This window comes from Neodiprion fabricii, chromosome 5, assembly GCF_021155785.1.
Source record: "Neodiprion fabricii isolate iyNeoFabr1 chromosome 5, iyNeoFabr1.1, whole genome shotgun sequence".
Taxonomy (NCBI): Eukaryota; Metazoa; Arthropoda; class Insecta; order Hymenoptera; family Diprionidae; genus Neodiprion; species Neodiprion fabricii.
The window spans coordinates 2,490,009-2,506,714 of record NC_060243.1 but is presented as its reverse complement, the minus strand read 5'-3'; the positions used below and the strand labels follow the sequence as shown (position 1 = coordinate 2,506,714).

General features: G+C 37.3%; 1 protein-coding gene across 3 annotated transcripts in view; it reads left to right on the top strand.

Moving 5' to 3' along the window:
• Window positions 1–16,706, top strand: part of LOC124183529 (protein outspread) — a 68,187-nt gene that overhangs the window by 23,609 nt on the left and 27,872 nt on the right. For all 3 annotated transcript variants that reach the window (XM_046572154.1, XM_046572155.1, XM_046572156.1), the window contains exon 3: window positions 15,131–15,196. In XM_046572154.1, coding sequence (XP_046428110.1) covers window positions 15,131–15,196 — 66 coding nt within the window. The remainder of the gene's footprint in view (window positions 1–15,130; window positions 15,197–16,706) is intronic.

Here is a 16,706-nt window from a genome sequence, read left to right as displayed (position 1 = left end):
ATCGAAGTACCACGTGACGAAACAAGCGTGAAATATATGAATTATAATATACTTGGACGTAGCGACATTTAATTTTGCATGGCAAAAAATTTTGCATGGGGGAAAAAAAAATCCGAGCTTGTTGTTAACGATGTTGATTTTTCTTTCTTTCTTTTTTTTTTTTTTTTTTTTTTTTTTTGTATTTCCTCGCGTTATCATTGTACCGCGATCAGGGAAATATTTCTTATCCCTCCCCTCCCAAATTTCTTTCGTTCCCTTCGCCAATTTGATTGCGTTTTTTTTTTTTGTTTTTATTTTCCTCTCTTTTTTTTCTCACGCAGTTTCGGTTTCGTTCCCGAAATTCGTCTCCTTTCGAAATTTCATCTCGACGACGACATTTTGCTCGGAGAGTGAGAGGGGTGGGGGGGAAAAATCGATATATATATATATAAATATTATGTGTGTCGTATACATTTATGCATGTGTATGCGTATATACATGGTGAATACCTGTAATATATCATTCGCGGACGTGTCTAATTATTACATGCATTGAAAGTAGGCCATCATCGTCGCGGCGCGCTGCTCTGGGTCTTTTTGCCTGTATATTGTAACGTATATAACATACGTACCATGTGTATATATATATATATATATAAGAAATGAGATTCGTACTGAAAGAAAAAAAAAATAATATCACATATACGTTAGACCGGGCCCAAAAAAATGGACGGTTTTTTTTTTTTTATGTTGTTTTTCTATTTTCAAAGTCACACGTTTGCCAGTTGTAGGAGGAGGAAATGAGACGGTTGTGAAAATTTGAGCCCTTGAGGGGTATTGCATGTAATTCCACTTTAAGAGTACAGTTTTTTTGTTTTTTTTTTTTTTTTTTTTTAGCAAAAATTAAATTAGCTCGAGTTGAGAATGAATCAAATGACACGATTTTATAACGTTGTTCATATGTTTTGCAAGAAGAAATCCACAATATTCCGTGACGATAGGTATAGTAGTTTTCGTTATTAATCTTAAAAAGAAAGTGAATTTTTTTTTTTTTTTACAACATTAACTTTAACCTGGAATAACTTTTAAGAGAGTCGAGTTGTCGAAAAAATTACAAGAGACCTTGTTTCGCAGAGCTCTGAATGACCCAGAAAAATATTTATGCATCCGAAATTTATATGTAGATTTCTTCGTTACCGATCTACAAAGTTCCGAATTAAAATTAAGTCAAACTATTTACGCGTGTTAGTAAAAGTGAAGATGAAAAAATAGCGTTCGGCAACCATTGAACGTCGACATTAAGGAAACAAATTTTCACTGCCGTCTTATTTCCTCTTCCTGTAATCGTTGAGCGTGTAACTTTGGAAAAAAAATATATATATATATATATGTATATATAACACATGCACACACTTGTTGACCTAATATTTGTTGCTACACGAGTGTCCGCAGCGGTAAACAATATTTATATATATACATATACATATATAAGAAGATGACGATGAATGGAAATTTTTTATCCTCCACTCTCGCGGTAGGATTTCACGCATAATTAAACCCGCTAATCGTTGCAATACCGCAACACCTATTAAGTCCATTAAGTACACACCAAGGTATGTGTTGTTTAATAATTATATATGTATAATAATAATAATAATAATAATACACACGTTTTCGAATACGCGTGTATGTAATTGCACTGTACACGTTTTACGTCGACGATTTAATCGTTCTTTCATTATAAAGTGGACGTGGATGTACAGAAACGAAGCTCGTATTTTTACTTTATTTCCTCCGTCCAAAGTATTTTATTATTACACGTACAGACAGCTGCACTTGTTAATAATATTCATATACCTTTTCGTACCAACCTAGGTGTTATACGTATAGGTGTGTTGTACGATCATGTGTCAACGATAATAGTTGAAGAAAAGAAAAGAAAAGAAATGAAATGAAATGAAAAGTTCAAATTATACAGTATTTATCGTAATGTCCATTTATCTTTCAATGCAGATTATATCACGTACACGTATAAATAACGTATTTATTGCAACGTCGTGTTTTACATTTTTTTTTTTACGTATGTATCGGCGGCGTTTATTATACAATTTGCCCGTTTGTTCCGGGTTTGTTGCATACCATATAAATACATTATATATCGTATCGTACATGTAACACTTGTTGTTGAAACAATCACATCAGTCACTCGTTCCTTTATTTATAATATCCTTGTTTGGGCAACGAAACTGCCAACATAATTTTACACTATTATTTTTATCTTCTCGTTTTCTAATTCTTCTCAACTTCAATCCCATGTACGGATATACGATAATTAATATACGATATATTCTAATTTATTTATTTAACGATAAACTTGAACCTTGAGCGAAACGAATGCAAAGAAACGTTGAAGCAAAAGAATAGAAAATAATGATGTAAAGTGAGAAGGTGAATTTTTCTCTCCTCCCGCGGTTTGCAGTCAATTAAATATTCGTTTAACTTCGGTGAGTATATATTTATATATAATATATATATAGGGAATACATGACAAGACAAGACGCTGCAAAACTGAATCGCAGTGGATGATGGCGTTGAAATTCATGACTTCATCGTCTGGTACCTCGGTTCACGTGTGTTGTATACGTATATATGGATGTAACGCATCCCAATCATGCTTTGGGTTAAGTTGTATGTCAATTGTTCGTTAAACCTGAGCGTCGATATTGCGTACATTACTGTGTATATCAATGTCGACGACTCGTAAAGAATCGAACATACAAAATTGTAAATTGCAATAGTGCAAAATCCTGAAGATAAATTACATACGCATAAAGGAGCGGAAGAGTGAAGGTGGAACATGAGAGTGCTTGGACTGTTAGGTGTGTACGTAATATTGTGTATATGATTGACGAAGAGTAACAATGAAAGATGACGGTTAATAAATTGATGCGTACGTAAGTAACGTCGACACTAGCTATCATGGCGTTAATCATATTACAATTATTGTGTAGCTTATGCTACTTACATTCACTTGTTGCACGATAATATTTTGAGAAAATACCTAAGATAGTGTGTCGTTGTATTATGTATCGATCCGAGTGGAGAAAAGATGACAATACGGTCTCTCGCTGTCTGTTTAACGTTGATCATCGTTGATCGATGCGCCGTGTCACAGGTGATCTGCAATAATATTATTCCAGTTTCATGTTTCAGTCGTAATGTGTAGGTGGTGTAGTAAAGGAACGGTTAGGAGCCAAGAGGTTTGGTTAAACTGTGAGAAAATAAAGGGGGATCTAACGACATTTCGAAAAAAGATATTTGTTGCGACATGACGCCGGATTTGGATTAGAATTTTAATTCTGACCTCAGATTTGCGATCAGCGACAGCAAAAACCCCGGAGTAACAAATTTTTGCCAGAATCATTGAATTTTTACAGTTTTTTCGATTCAACGTCAGCCATCTTGGATTTAGAAATGTTCAAATTCTGATTTCAGATTTGTGATCAGGACCCTAAGTAACAAGTTTCGGTCAGAATCATCGAATTTTGATAGTTTTGTCGGTTTTATATCCGCCATATTGGATACGCCATCTTTAATTTAGTAATGATCAAATTCTGACTTCGGATTCGCAATCAGTGACCTCAAAAACCGTCCAGTAACAAATTTCGGCAAGAATCATCCAATTATTACAGTCTTATCGATTTTACATCCGCCATATTGGATTTGGAAATGATCAAATTCTGACTTCAGATTCGTAATCAGCGACCCTGAAAACCCTCCCGACTAACAAAATTCAGGCCAATATATTGACTGGAAAAATGTACGATTAAAAGGGTTAAATTCGAGAACACAGTTATTTGTCAGGGTGGCCAGCAGTCATAAATCTTACATGTCAAGTAGCTGCGACGTGTTTAACCTAAAAAACATTTTACATCCGTTTGTTTCGAGCCCCGCTTGCCAGCGTCGACTGCGAAATTTTTTTAGGTTACGTTCAAGTCGGTTGGTCAACCTGGCAAAACAATTGCTCTCGAACTTTAGCGCATGCGCGTTAAATTGCAGCGGATGACGAAACCATTCGGCCGTTGGAAATTCGCTCGTTATCTATACGTATACGCGTATAATAATGTTGAAACGGTGATCGAGGAAGTGAGCGTAAATATTATTCCGTGCTGCAGGCTGAAGTCAATGGTTTTTCTATTAGGCAGGTTTTTTTATCCGCCGCTTATTGACTCCTGCAAAGGTTCTAGTCGCGAGTCTTATTCTTATACATATATTATTACGCGCGTTATTATACTCGGTATTATAATGTTTATACTTTATATTATTCACGTACGCGTGGTGTAATTTGTTTATATGTGTGTGAGATGAGAAAAAAGAGGAAAAGAATGAACTATAAAAAAAAAAAAAAACATGGAAATTCTTATTTAAATAACACTGGGAGAATCATGGACTTGCGGGTTACTTGCGACAATGATAAATGGAAAACGTTTTTACAACGGTGCGAATTGGCGGTGATAATATTTTCAACACAATGTATCACGTAGTTGGTATAATATATTATGTATATTATAATATACTCGTCGTCGATTTTCAATGGACATTTATTCATTAATTTCTGTATTTGCGGTGCTTGGATTCTTGGATTTCTTTCGTTCTTTTTTTTTCTTCTTCTTGTTCTTTTACGACACGGACTTGGGAATAGTTTGTATTGTTACAGTGAGAGAAAGAAAGAAAGAAGGAAAGAATTAATTAAAAAAATTTTTAATGCAGACGCGAAAAAAATAAATCGTTTTATTATGAATGGAGATTATTATTATTAACATTATTATTCAATAGAGAATGGAGAAGCGTCGATGTAAGTCTATGTATTTCACACGACGCGATGTTATACATTCGTATAACATATTTATTTATAATGGAACAATGCTGTATAACCATTTACAGACAAACTTGTTCGAAATTCAAATAATACAATTTCTAATTCAATCTGATTGAAATAATGGTTGTAATGTTGTTTGCTGTTCAAGTTCCGTCATGGATCGTTTAGTATTTTATTATACTTACTATTGCCATTATAAACCAATCACGCCTTACTTACCTTTGCGTTGTTGTTTCGTTTCCAAGTTTAAAAGTTTCACGTATCTGATTGAGAAATCTTTGAACACGATCATTCACGCAACGTAATACGTTCATATTTTCAAAGAACCTTTCTGTTAACCTGAAAAAACATTTTACAAGGTGTGATGGTGGAAAACAGCTAATTGTTATTTTTTTTTTTTGTTTTGTTTTTAAACACCACAGTGTGACAAGCACATTTATGACGGATACACGTATACGGATGTATAACGTATATACTTATACGTATGTAAATTGTGCCTTCACATGCAATTATTTTCATCACCGATGACGACGATGCAGCGATGAGGTGAAAAAATGACGAACTCGCGATTCATCGATGATCAATGAACGAACGAATCTATGAATGAACGGAATGAACTCGGACAGTGGGTTGGGCGGGGAATTCGAAAACGAACCGGGTTTTCTTGATCTGAAATCAGACAAAGAAACTCTCGATTATTATACACCTCCTCTTGTTCAAAATGCAACGAAGGACGTCCTTATACGTCGCACCTACGCCAGCATCCAACCACCTACCTACTCGTCTATCTATCTACCTACCTTCGAATAGGTTATAAGGCGAGAAAGTGATTACGCGACCTCGGTTGCATTTGTGCGAACACTGCAACAGCAGAGGATATATTATTATTGACGCGACGTAGAGAGGTGGTGGGGGAGGGGGGGGGGGGGGTCGCGTAGGTGAACGCAGAGTTTTCCATAACCATCCACCGTAAGAACGATGACGAAGTTTCTCCACATCTTCGTGGCACGTCAGAATAAAGTTTAATATATCAGTAATTTTGGGTCACATGGAGAGATTTGTCGATTTTTTTTTTTTTTTTCTTTTGCTTTTCCCCTTCCTGTCATTTAAATTTCCCACCATGATATTTCGTTCGTATCACTTTTGACTTTGATCCTAGGATAGAAATCTTGTATGCATAAGAGGGAGGTGGTTGTCATAAAAAAAAAAAAAAATTTTACCATACCTTTAGCCTCGTTACTATTTTACTCCAAGAAGGCATTGCTTTTCGTTGGACGTATGTACCTAGATCGGCCGCGACTTTGCCGACTTTCAAGCAACCTGCAACTCTCATACGGAAGAATGTGACGCGTGAATATTGTATACATATACACATTACACATATGTATATATTGGGACAATCTCTTGAAACTTGAAAACGAATCGCGCAGGCGCCGAATGATCAAATCTCATTGGTCGGCGAAACGTTCCCGCGGCGATATTCTCGTCCGCGACGCAGGCGGGCCAACCTACGCAAAATGTCTGCGTTTGAATTTTCAAAGAGCGCGAGCGTCGAGTTCCGACCGTTCTTCGAAGAATCGACTTTCCGCCCCGACGACAAATGCTTCCGAAACCTTTCCGAGTCGCCGTCTCGATTCTTCGAGATCCTAACCTCGAAAATTCGTAGGAACCGCGTCGCCGGCGGAAAGAGTTTGACGGCTGAAAACTCGGGTTGGCCAGCCTGCGCGAACAGCCGATAAAACTCGCGCCTGCGCGGTTCGTTTTCAACTTTCAACAGATTCTCCCGGTATTTGTAACGTATACGTACGTACGTACGTACATACCAATAACTCTGCGATAAATCTCGTCTTCGCAAGGTGCGAAATTATCGTAACTGTAATCGTGCCAAGGCCTCGACCTCACAATCCACTACACTCGCGCTTTGCGCGTATTTACAATATGTAAATGTTATACATATATATACATATATATATATATATATATACACAAATTACATGCGTGCACACACGTGTGTGGAGAAGAGTCGATGTCGTTCGTCGTAAGTTATGTTATACGCACATATCATGCGTGAAAGGTTTATATTATGTATACTATATATGTATACGTATGGTGTATGTAAAGGGTAACCCCTTGCAATTACGCCAACCTGTATGCATACCGTTATATGTAGGTACATTGGCGTACATCGCATATATAGTATATAGATGTGTGTGTGTGTGTGTGCGTATATATGGGTATTATGTTATACCCTTTACACAGAGTCACACGAGGTGCCTGCACAGCCTGCGATGCGCTGTAGCAAAGTTATTTACATTTTACAAATTGCGTAAACTTCCCCTCCTCGCCTCCCTCCTAACAGTTTCTTTTCTTCTCCTCTAGCAGTTTGTTTTCGCACGTGTATTATATAATCGTACACGGCAGCGGTTGAATCGTTCAACTCGTTGTTATTTAAACAATGTATCGAATTTCACTTGCATTATGTTCAACAAATATATATATATATATATATACATATATATATATACACCTACATGTATATGTACTGTGAAAAATACACGAATGAAATTCTTTGTAAAAAAAAATTTTTACGGACGGAAAAAAGTTTAACTCGAAGAAAAAAGAAAGAAAGAAAGAAGAAAACGGAGAAATCAACGAGCAGGTGGAAACGGGTAAAGTTTTTATTGCATTGCGCGGAAGGTGGCGCCACCGTCGTTTTTGGACACGGGGCGAAAAGGGGGGGGGGGGGGTTGGCTCGTCGACGAGGCGAGTCGGGGTGTTACGGTAGGTTATGTGTACACGGCATTCCTTGCGAGGTCGTCGAACTTCTGGCGTCGCGACGACGACGACGATAAAGAATAAGAAGAAGAAAACTAAGAAGAAGACGTTGATTTCTACGTCGCGCGATGCGGGAAACGAATTAGCGATTTTCGTAAGAATGGTACAGAGGATGGATAAAAAACGGAAAATCAAAAAAGAACGCATTTGTTAAATATAAATTGTATGTTGTACAATATACGGGATTGAGTGAAAAAAAATATATAAAATTTTTGGTTCAGTTTAAACGTCTTGAAAAAAAAAACAATTTATTAGTCAGTTAAAAAGAAAGTAGAAATTGAATTGTTGGTATGACAATTAAAATGTTGAAATCACGATAATTTTGTGTCATATTTACTAATCGACAGATGTAAGAAATAATTTAACCGTAGAGTAGACCTTCTGGGATATTACGTTTGGTTAAATTTTTCTGACAGGGATAGTAAAAGAATAGCGATTCGGGAGGTAATATTCATTATTATTTTATAATTTATAATTGTAATCTTTTCGATATCTAATTTGTGTAATAACACAATATGGATGTTGGGATTGATCTTTAATGATTAATAACGATCACGGTGACGACAACGAGAATCCGAAATCAACAATTGTAACAATCGGCAAGGCCCGGATTAATACGCAATATACATTGATATGTATACATACATGTATATTTTTTTAAAACCATTTTAATTCCTTATTTGTTTTTCTACTTTATAGGTATGTATGTAAATTTTTAATACAAACATAGTGGTGATAGGGATGTTGAGAAAAATATAATAGTAAAACTTTAAGATAACAACGTAACCTTCGCCTGCAGATAGACGTGTATTGTAGCTGTTGCAGACTGTTATAATTGTACGTGCATAATTGTTACGCAGACACACGTGCTGTATACGGTGAGAAAACCGCTGCTGCTGCTTTTACAATTTGTATAATTATAATTATACGAACGGTTATTTACTGTCTCTCATTATTTCTCTTTCTCAACGAGTTTAACGAGTTTTTAACACGACGATTGTTTCGCAATTGCCGAATTTATTATATCGTCGACGACGCGGGACGCGCGCGATATGTTATTGCGCGGGTGAGAATTTTACTCGCGTATGTAACGTACCTGACTAACTGAGTACGTTGGTACGATACAGGTATCAGCTACGTACGAACGTGTAATTTATACACAAGTACGCGTAAGGTTTTTTTTATAAAAGAGGTCCTGCCCTCTCTAACGCGGTTTTAATTATATAATAATATATAGCCGTGCCGTGGCAAAAGTAAGCGTATGGGTGTACAGATGCGAAAGGAAAGAGAAAAATCCAGCGCATGTGTTTATACGTAATTAATATTGCGTATTGTACGTTACGTGGATATGTATTTAGTGTATGTGTGTATGGAGCATTCCCTGACGTCTTGGATCAAGATTCTACGTCGATGTCTCGGATTTTCTTTGTGTAATTTCATAAAAAAAATTGTATAGGATTTTAATCGAATTTTCGTGGAATGCCCTGTAAATATTAACGTAAGAGTCGAAATTGCGTGTGAAAATGCATTTACACTCATCAATTGTCACGGCTCTCATTGCATGCCAGCACGTGTAAGCCGAAATTGTACAATGTATGGGCAATTCCACTGATTATCATCAACACATGAGCGGGACGTCGAAAAATCGATTTTTTTTCTTTTCCAATACAAGTTCTTCCTTTTTTAGTGTGTACTAATTGTAAGATTGAAAAGTTTACAAAGTTTAAACCTTCTCGGACTTTGTATTACTGTAATAAGATGAGGTTTAAACGCGAATTGTTTTCGTATTGTTATCATCGAGATAGAAAAAAAAAACAAATTATGAAAAAATATATACAACATGTGAAAAATTCTCACTTTTCCGAATATGTTGTATACATTTGTGGATAACTTTTCAAAATCAATGTCAAAAAACACGTTTTCCAAGTACGTAAAAAAAGATAAGAAACCGATGTTTTTTTCTTGCACCATTAAAAATTTATCTTAGTTTTGAGTTTTGCCATTAGTTCTCACTTGTATGCTAATTTGTGTATTTGTGTTTAAGTATGGTAACGCGTTACTTACCAAGACGATTACTAATTTAGCCGTAGAATATAAAGCTTCGCGGTTTTACGTTCCTCATTTGCGTAGCTTAATTGGCCGCATTGCGGTCACACGAATAACGCCTGTGCGTAAATGTGTGGTTAGTGGTACGTGTATTATTTATACATAAACGTTTGACATATTTGATTTTTTAGAAATATTGTTACACGATTGTTTCAGTATCGCGGATTAGCGGATTGATCGCTGTCACGCGCTTGCGGATTAATCAATCAATTCGTATTCGATTTAGGAATTTCATTTGCAATATTTTTTTTTTTTATGTCAAGATCGAAGTTGAGTTTGTAAGATTAACTATTCAAAGTCAAAAATTCGCGGTACGCATCTTTCCGCGTATCATTTATGTTTTATATCATCTTTGAGTTTTGGATTTTCCATATTTTTTACCTTCGGAATCCTGGTCATTCCGTTTTTTGATTTTAGTCATTTTTTCCATCAACTCGTCGAGCAAACTACGCTGTGCGAGTATATTTTATTTTTCAGAATTTTCATTTGAACACTCGATTTTGTATCATTTGTGTGATTGGGGGAAAAGGGACATCCTGCTTCCGCGTTTTCGAAGGATTGAGAATGGGGAGGGGGGGGGGGGGGGGGGAAAGGAAACAAGGAAAACAACCAACCGCGATGATCGGCCGACGTCGTGAAATGCCGTTTGCAGAAGCAGCATCGGCAACAGGTGCCTTTCTTCTTTATACAGGTATACATACGGCTGTATAAAATACACCCACACATCCTCGTGCTTCAGCACCTTGGTTTATACCTATGCATGTGCGTGTCTGTGAGAGAGAGACGGGAATTTGAGGCAACGGGTTGGGACGGGTTGCAACTGGGAAGCGACGCTGTCGGTGAAACGAATGAATAAAAGTGAGGGTGATGTGGAATGTTCAGAATCATTTTATCGGAGGTGAAGTTTTTTTAAGGACGGATGAAAAATTGGGATATCACTCGATTTGGTCCGATTTTATCATCCGTAATGTGTAGGTTGTATCATCTGGACTCGGTACAACGTAAGTTATGACGACGATCAACTTTATACGGAATAATGAATTCCCGATTGAAATTAGGTATATTTTTTGCAATTTTCTGTAACCAATTTACCCGAATTGGTCGGGGAAAATTATAAAATTTTTTTGCATACAAAAAACTTGGAAATGTCAGGGAATTTCGTTATGGAGATTTAGTGGCCACACTGAGTGTGGATAAAATCAGATCTCAGTATTCAATCATTGCACGTTATTACCATACCTCCATTCTAATTTCTATTCGTCGGTACAATTTTTACGATCGTATGTAAGTTTTACTTCCACCTATACCTACGTACAGCCTATAAATCAATGAGAGAAAAATCCGTAGGTGTTGAGTTTTTTCACAAGCGGATCGAACGATGTCGTCTAATGGTTGTGCGTTTTTATTTTATTTCTTTTTTTTATTTTTTACTTGTAAAATTTATTCTACGTTCGCTTGTCAAGCATCGGTGAGCGATCATATCGTAATAATATTTTATACCGTTGAACGCGCGTGCAACAACGTGTTTTGTACAGGAAGAAACAACTATTCAAGGCTACGTCCGTGTGTGTGTGTGTGTGTGTGTATCTTGCGTTGGACGTAACATACAAATGAACGGCACTTTGTCGTCAGGTTTCGCCCCCGATTCAAACGAACACGTTCAACTTGCCGTTGCTGTGTTGTTAATGGTTTCTAATCACGATATCGCGCTTCTCCTACTCTACCTTAGCCTTCCACCTTTATTCCCGCGTATCTATAATCCGAGGTATCTATAATCGAGGTCAGTTTACATTGGGTTATAACGAGTATCGTTAGTTTTACGTCGTTGTAACGTAGATGATGTCCTTTTTTTTTTTAATTGCAGACTATACAGATTTTCATTTATCTTAGTCGTGCGGCTATTCGTTTGTTGGAAAAAAAATTACCTCGAAAATGTATGATAAAGAGATGCATGGATAGACTAGTTAGATAGACAGACTAGGTAGGCAGATAGACTAGTTAGATAGACTAGATAGACAGGTAAACTAGTTAGATAGACAGACTAGGTAGACAGATAGACTAGTTAGTCGGACTATATAGTTAGATAGACTAGTTAGGTAGACAGACTAGGTAGACAGATAGACTAGTTAGTCAGACTATATAGTTAGACAGACAGACTAGTTAGACAGACTATATAGTTAGATAGAATAGATTGATAGATGGACAGATACAGAGAGAGAGAGAGAGAGAAAGAGAGAGAGAGAGACTTGACAGTGTTAGACGCTCTTTTTGCTCCTTATCATTATTCTCTAACAAATTCACGTGTTATTTACGTTGTAGATAGATATCTATATTCCTTTTCGAAGAAACGCGCAGTGTCATCGTAGTAGGTGTACAGTACGCATGACCATGTAACCGTAAGTACATGTGTGCCTAGATACTTCGTAAGACGCACGCCCGTTCAACGTATGCTACGTACATGCTGCGTTGTAATAAATGTTTCCTAGAATAACGCAATATTTACACGTACAACACATTGTGTGCCGATGGTTAAACGACGACGACATCGTGCGTACGAGCGTGAAACATTCCCACAGACACTCGCTGGGTCCCTTCGTTGCTGCAAGACGAGGCTTTAAGATATACGATGCATGCGTGTATATACCGTATGTATGCGTAGCGCCTAATATCTTATTTGAAGAAAGATGTGCTGTAAAAAGAGGATGAAGAAATAAGAAAAACCGACAGACTACCTTACACAAACCATAAGGGGGAACAGTTTTCGTCGAAACACTTGTTGCCTCCTTACAAGCGAATGGTGTTGAGGGTGCGCGGAGCATATCGTCGTCACTAATGCATGTACGCGAGGTGATGTAACGAAAAACTTTTTAAACGAAATGATGATGATCATGATGATGATGATGATAATGACGATAGCGAAAAATAGAGAAGTGAAGGTGGGGGCGAGTGAATAAAATTGATATTGAAATGGTAATAGAAATAATCAACGTTGAAATTAACTCTAACGGGACCTTTGATCCAACGACCGTGGGCGATGCGTCAATTTTATAGGTATGGTATATTACACATCCGTGATGATGTATTTACATCCATACCCGTGGATCTTGTGTCTTATATATATTCTTTATACGACCTTCGCATACCTGATATATGTATAACACTCGATCGAAAATATGAAGGAACGTTTCATTTTTTTCGTCTTGGAAAGTCCCGTTGTGTCCAATCTTCGCCTCGGTCGCGTTGACTTTCGTACGCTTGAGGTGAAAATCTTTTTTACATATCTTTTGACGACGATCGCCCGACTCGAATGATCAATTTTTCACGAGATGGATAAGATTCTTTGAAATATTTTCATCGCCCTGTTCGGATGTTTCGTCGGTCGTGCAGCGGTGAAAAGAACGATTCGCTGGTTTACTTGTTTGTACGCGTGGATGGATTAGTGGTGAAGAAAAATTGTCATTCGCATCACGATTGCCAATAGTAGTGCACGGTGATGGTATGCAACCCATGCAACGTGATAGTTGTGGGAAATGAGAGAGTCTCTGTGAAATTGAAGTGCGGATGCTTTTTATTTTCCCCCCCGTTTCTCGACGTACAAATCAACGCTTGGCTTTTCTACTCTCTTCACTTTCATTTTGTGTTCATTTTTTTTTTTTTTCCTTTGCTACTGTATCATATGAGGTAATATCGTGTCAGACGAAACGTCGTCCGAACTTCCTTCGTTTTAGTTTACGAGTTGGACGAACGTTCAGCTCCCTTGATCACCATTTCCATCATCCTTTTTGCCGTCCACTTTTATGTTATCTTCTACTTCGAGTAGTGGTGGTCCTAATGATGTTACCACGATGATGTTGCTCGTTGGCGGTATGGATGGATGGATGGATGGATGACGAACCTGAACGATGAATCGCCCGGACGTTGCGCCTCTTGTCTGACTCCAGAGTTTGGTACCGAAGCTTCCTGCAGGTTCGACTCATTCTCCTGGAGGATGAGGATGAGGATGAGGATGAGGACGAGGCGACATCTTGTAGATCTTCCCACGCGCGTGCCTCACCTCGAAGTCGACTCCTCGAGGTGTGCGTTACTTCGACTCTGAGTATTGCACATCGTCACAAACACAAACCTGCCTTCCTTCTATCCGCGGGCATAATTACCAGATGAAGATAGAAAACCCAAGCGTAGGTTGCGTTGTTGCGCATAAACCAGCGGCGTCACTTGGTCACCGTTCGTTTCTCGGCACTTTACTTCGTCCCGAATACCTTCCCGTACTCCGCACCACGCGGTCTAACGCCAAGCCCTATTCTCCATCAATCCCTAGTCGATGACTGTCACGTTGAGACTGGTCCTCGCTTTGCTCTCCTATTCTTCATCCTTTCATACCCTCGTATCCTTGTTTCATTCCAACCTACATCTCACTCCAGATACCCTAATTTCATACCCAAGAGCATGTGGACGATTATCACGTGACTATTCGTGTGACGTTTAAAGGTATACTTAATATTCAAAGAAAGACACTGGGTATGTTACATGGACTATGCAGAGCTGAGATGAAAATCCGGTAAATACCACAGACTGCGGCCTTGATCTTAGCACGCGCCTAGGTTTAAGGTGGAATAATATATTCATCCGGGATTCTCCTCCTCCCATATATATTACATATGTATATGTGTATACGTGTATAGGTATGCTACTTCTTCTCACCGTCATGTCGGACGAAATGGACCGCGGCCACGACCTTCGCGCCGTAAAATATGTATATATATGGGAATCCAGTACTATATATGTATTATTCATATATTCACAAGCGAACACTTCCAACCAGTCTCTTAGTCGCGACTGCTTTAACCCTTTTCGATCTTTGTTAGTCTGCCTCCCCCACTGCCCCGCACCCCCCAAACCCACCCCTCAATTTTCTTCTCGAGAGCTTTTTCTTTCTCTCTTCCTTTCTTTTCCATTATCGTCTCCTTGTACGTACATACGTATACCCATACGTTCATCAACGCGTTACCTATGACGCAGATGTAAGGGAATATTACTTAAAAAAAAAAAAAAAAAAACTATGTCTATGATAAAGTTTCGTATTATACCGTCTGACATGTATATATATATATATATATATATATATGTATATGTATATGATAAATACGTGCACGGAACCGAATTACTTGGCGAGTAATTTTTCAATAAATTACAATCTCTGCGTATAACTAACGCAGTCACGTAACTAAATAGATATAATCATCTGCGGGTTGTGTAATTTAACAAGAAAATTGAAAATAAAAACAAAATCAAAAAAACACTAATGGGCTACTTCTTTTTATGGATGTTTCAGAGATGGCAGAGGCGATGGTTCGTGCTTTACGACGACGGGGAATTAACGTATTCCGTTGACGAACATGTGAGTAATGCTGAACGTTATTTTATTTGAAAAATAAAAAAAAAAAAAAAAAAACAATAAGAAAAAAATCCATTTTAAATCCTTTATTTTTATTCTTTCAAACTTAATTTCGTCTTTCTGAACGGTTTTTTTTTTTATTTTTCATCGAAACTTTGTACGTTATCGCGCACGTGCACGCCGCTCATTCTCAATATTAGGCAATCCCCATGTTCATCGTCATATTGTGCGCTGTTCGCTGTTGCTGCTGCTGCACGCACTCCGATTTATTAGGTACTCATGCACTCGAATAACCTCTGTACGTACGTGTGTGTTTGCGAGTGTGTAAAAAAGAATCTACGTTCTCGCACGTATAAAATAACGGATAAATCTTGGAAGAGTTCTACAATTTTTTTTTTTTTTTTTTTCTAATACCATAAAAAGAGCAGCATTACGCTTCGATATATATATATATCGCGTACCTTGTACGTACGATATTTTATTTATTGCTACATGAAAAACAGACAGTCAGACGTTCGGTCGAATTGTCCTCAATTGCTAGAAATGGATGAAGCTTTTTTCTTTTTTTTTTTTTTTTTTTTAACTTTTATTTTCATTTCTTGCTACATTTGTTGGTCGCGTGTCTGCAATGCCGTAGAAAAAATCAACAGCGTCGAATGTGTTTCGTCGGTTTCGTGGATATATTTGTAATCCAATTTATGTCCGACAAATCTATTTATACCATTAGTCGATAGCGATCATATATATGTCAATCAGGATATTATCACAGTATTTTTACGGATTCTCATAGGGACAGGTATATACGGTATAGATTTTTATTATGTACGTGGACACGGATTGGTAAGTGAAAAAATTTAGGTACGAAATTCGAAGCGATTTCGTACTGGCTTAATAAGGCAAAGAAGAGAGTATAAATTATATAGATCCGGAAACCCCGCAGCAAATCGACAATTTTAGACGTTGTTCGTTTTGTATCTAATCATTGATTTTTTTTACATCGGTTATACCGATGGCTCGGCTATTTCGTATATCGCCAGCTGGAGATTTCTCTCCTCTCCTCTCTTTTTTTTTTTTTTTCTTCACTCTACCGATGAAGATGCTAGATGAGGGAAGATTTCTTCCGTGTCGTAATATACAAAAACTTTTATTACAACCATACAATTAACGTTTACACATATATATACATATATATATATATATAGTACGCCTAAACCATAGGTACGTGTATAAATTCCATTCACACGGTTCTCTCATTACATCAACAACGTCTGTTTAATGAATCCTGTGTTTGTTTTTTTTTTTTTTTATGGTCATAGCGTATAATTTCCCTTTCTCAAAAAGCTTTCGTTGATGACGCAGTCCTTACGCACTTTTACATCAGCGTGTACACGAGGCTTAAGTCGGTAACGTTATTTCAATAAGTCACGTTTCAATAGAACAAAAATACATGTACATATATTATATTTTTATTTATTGTATAGAAAAGCGGTGAAAAATTGCAAACAAATGATTA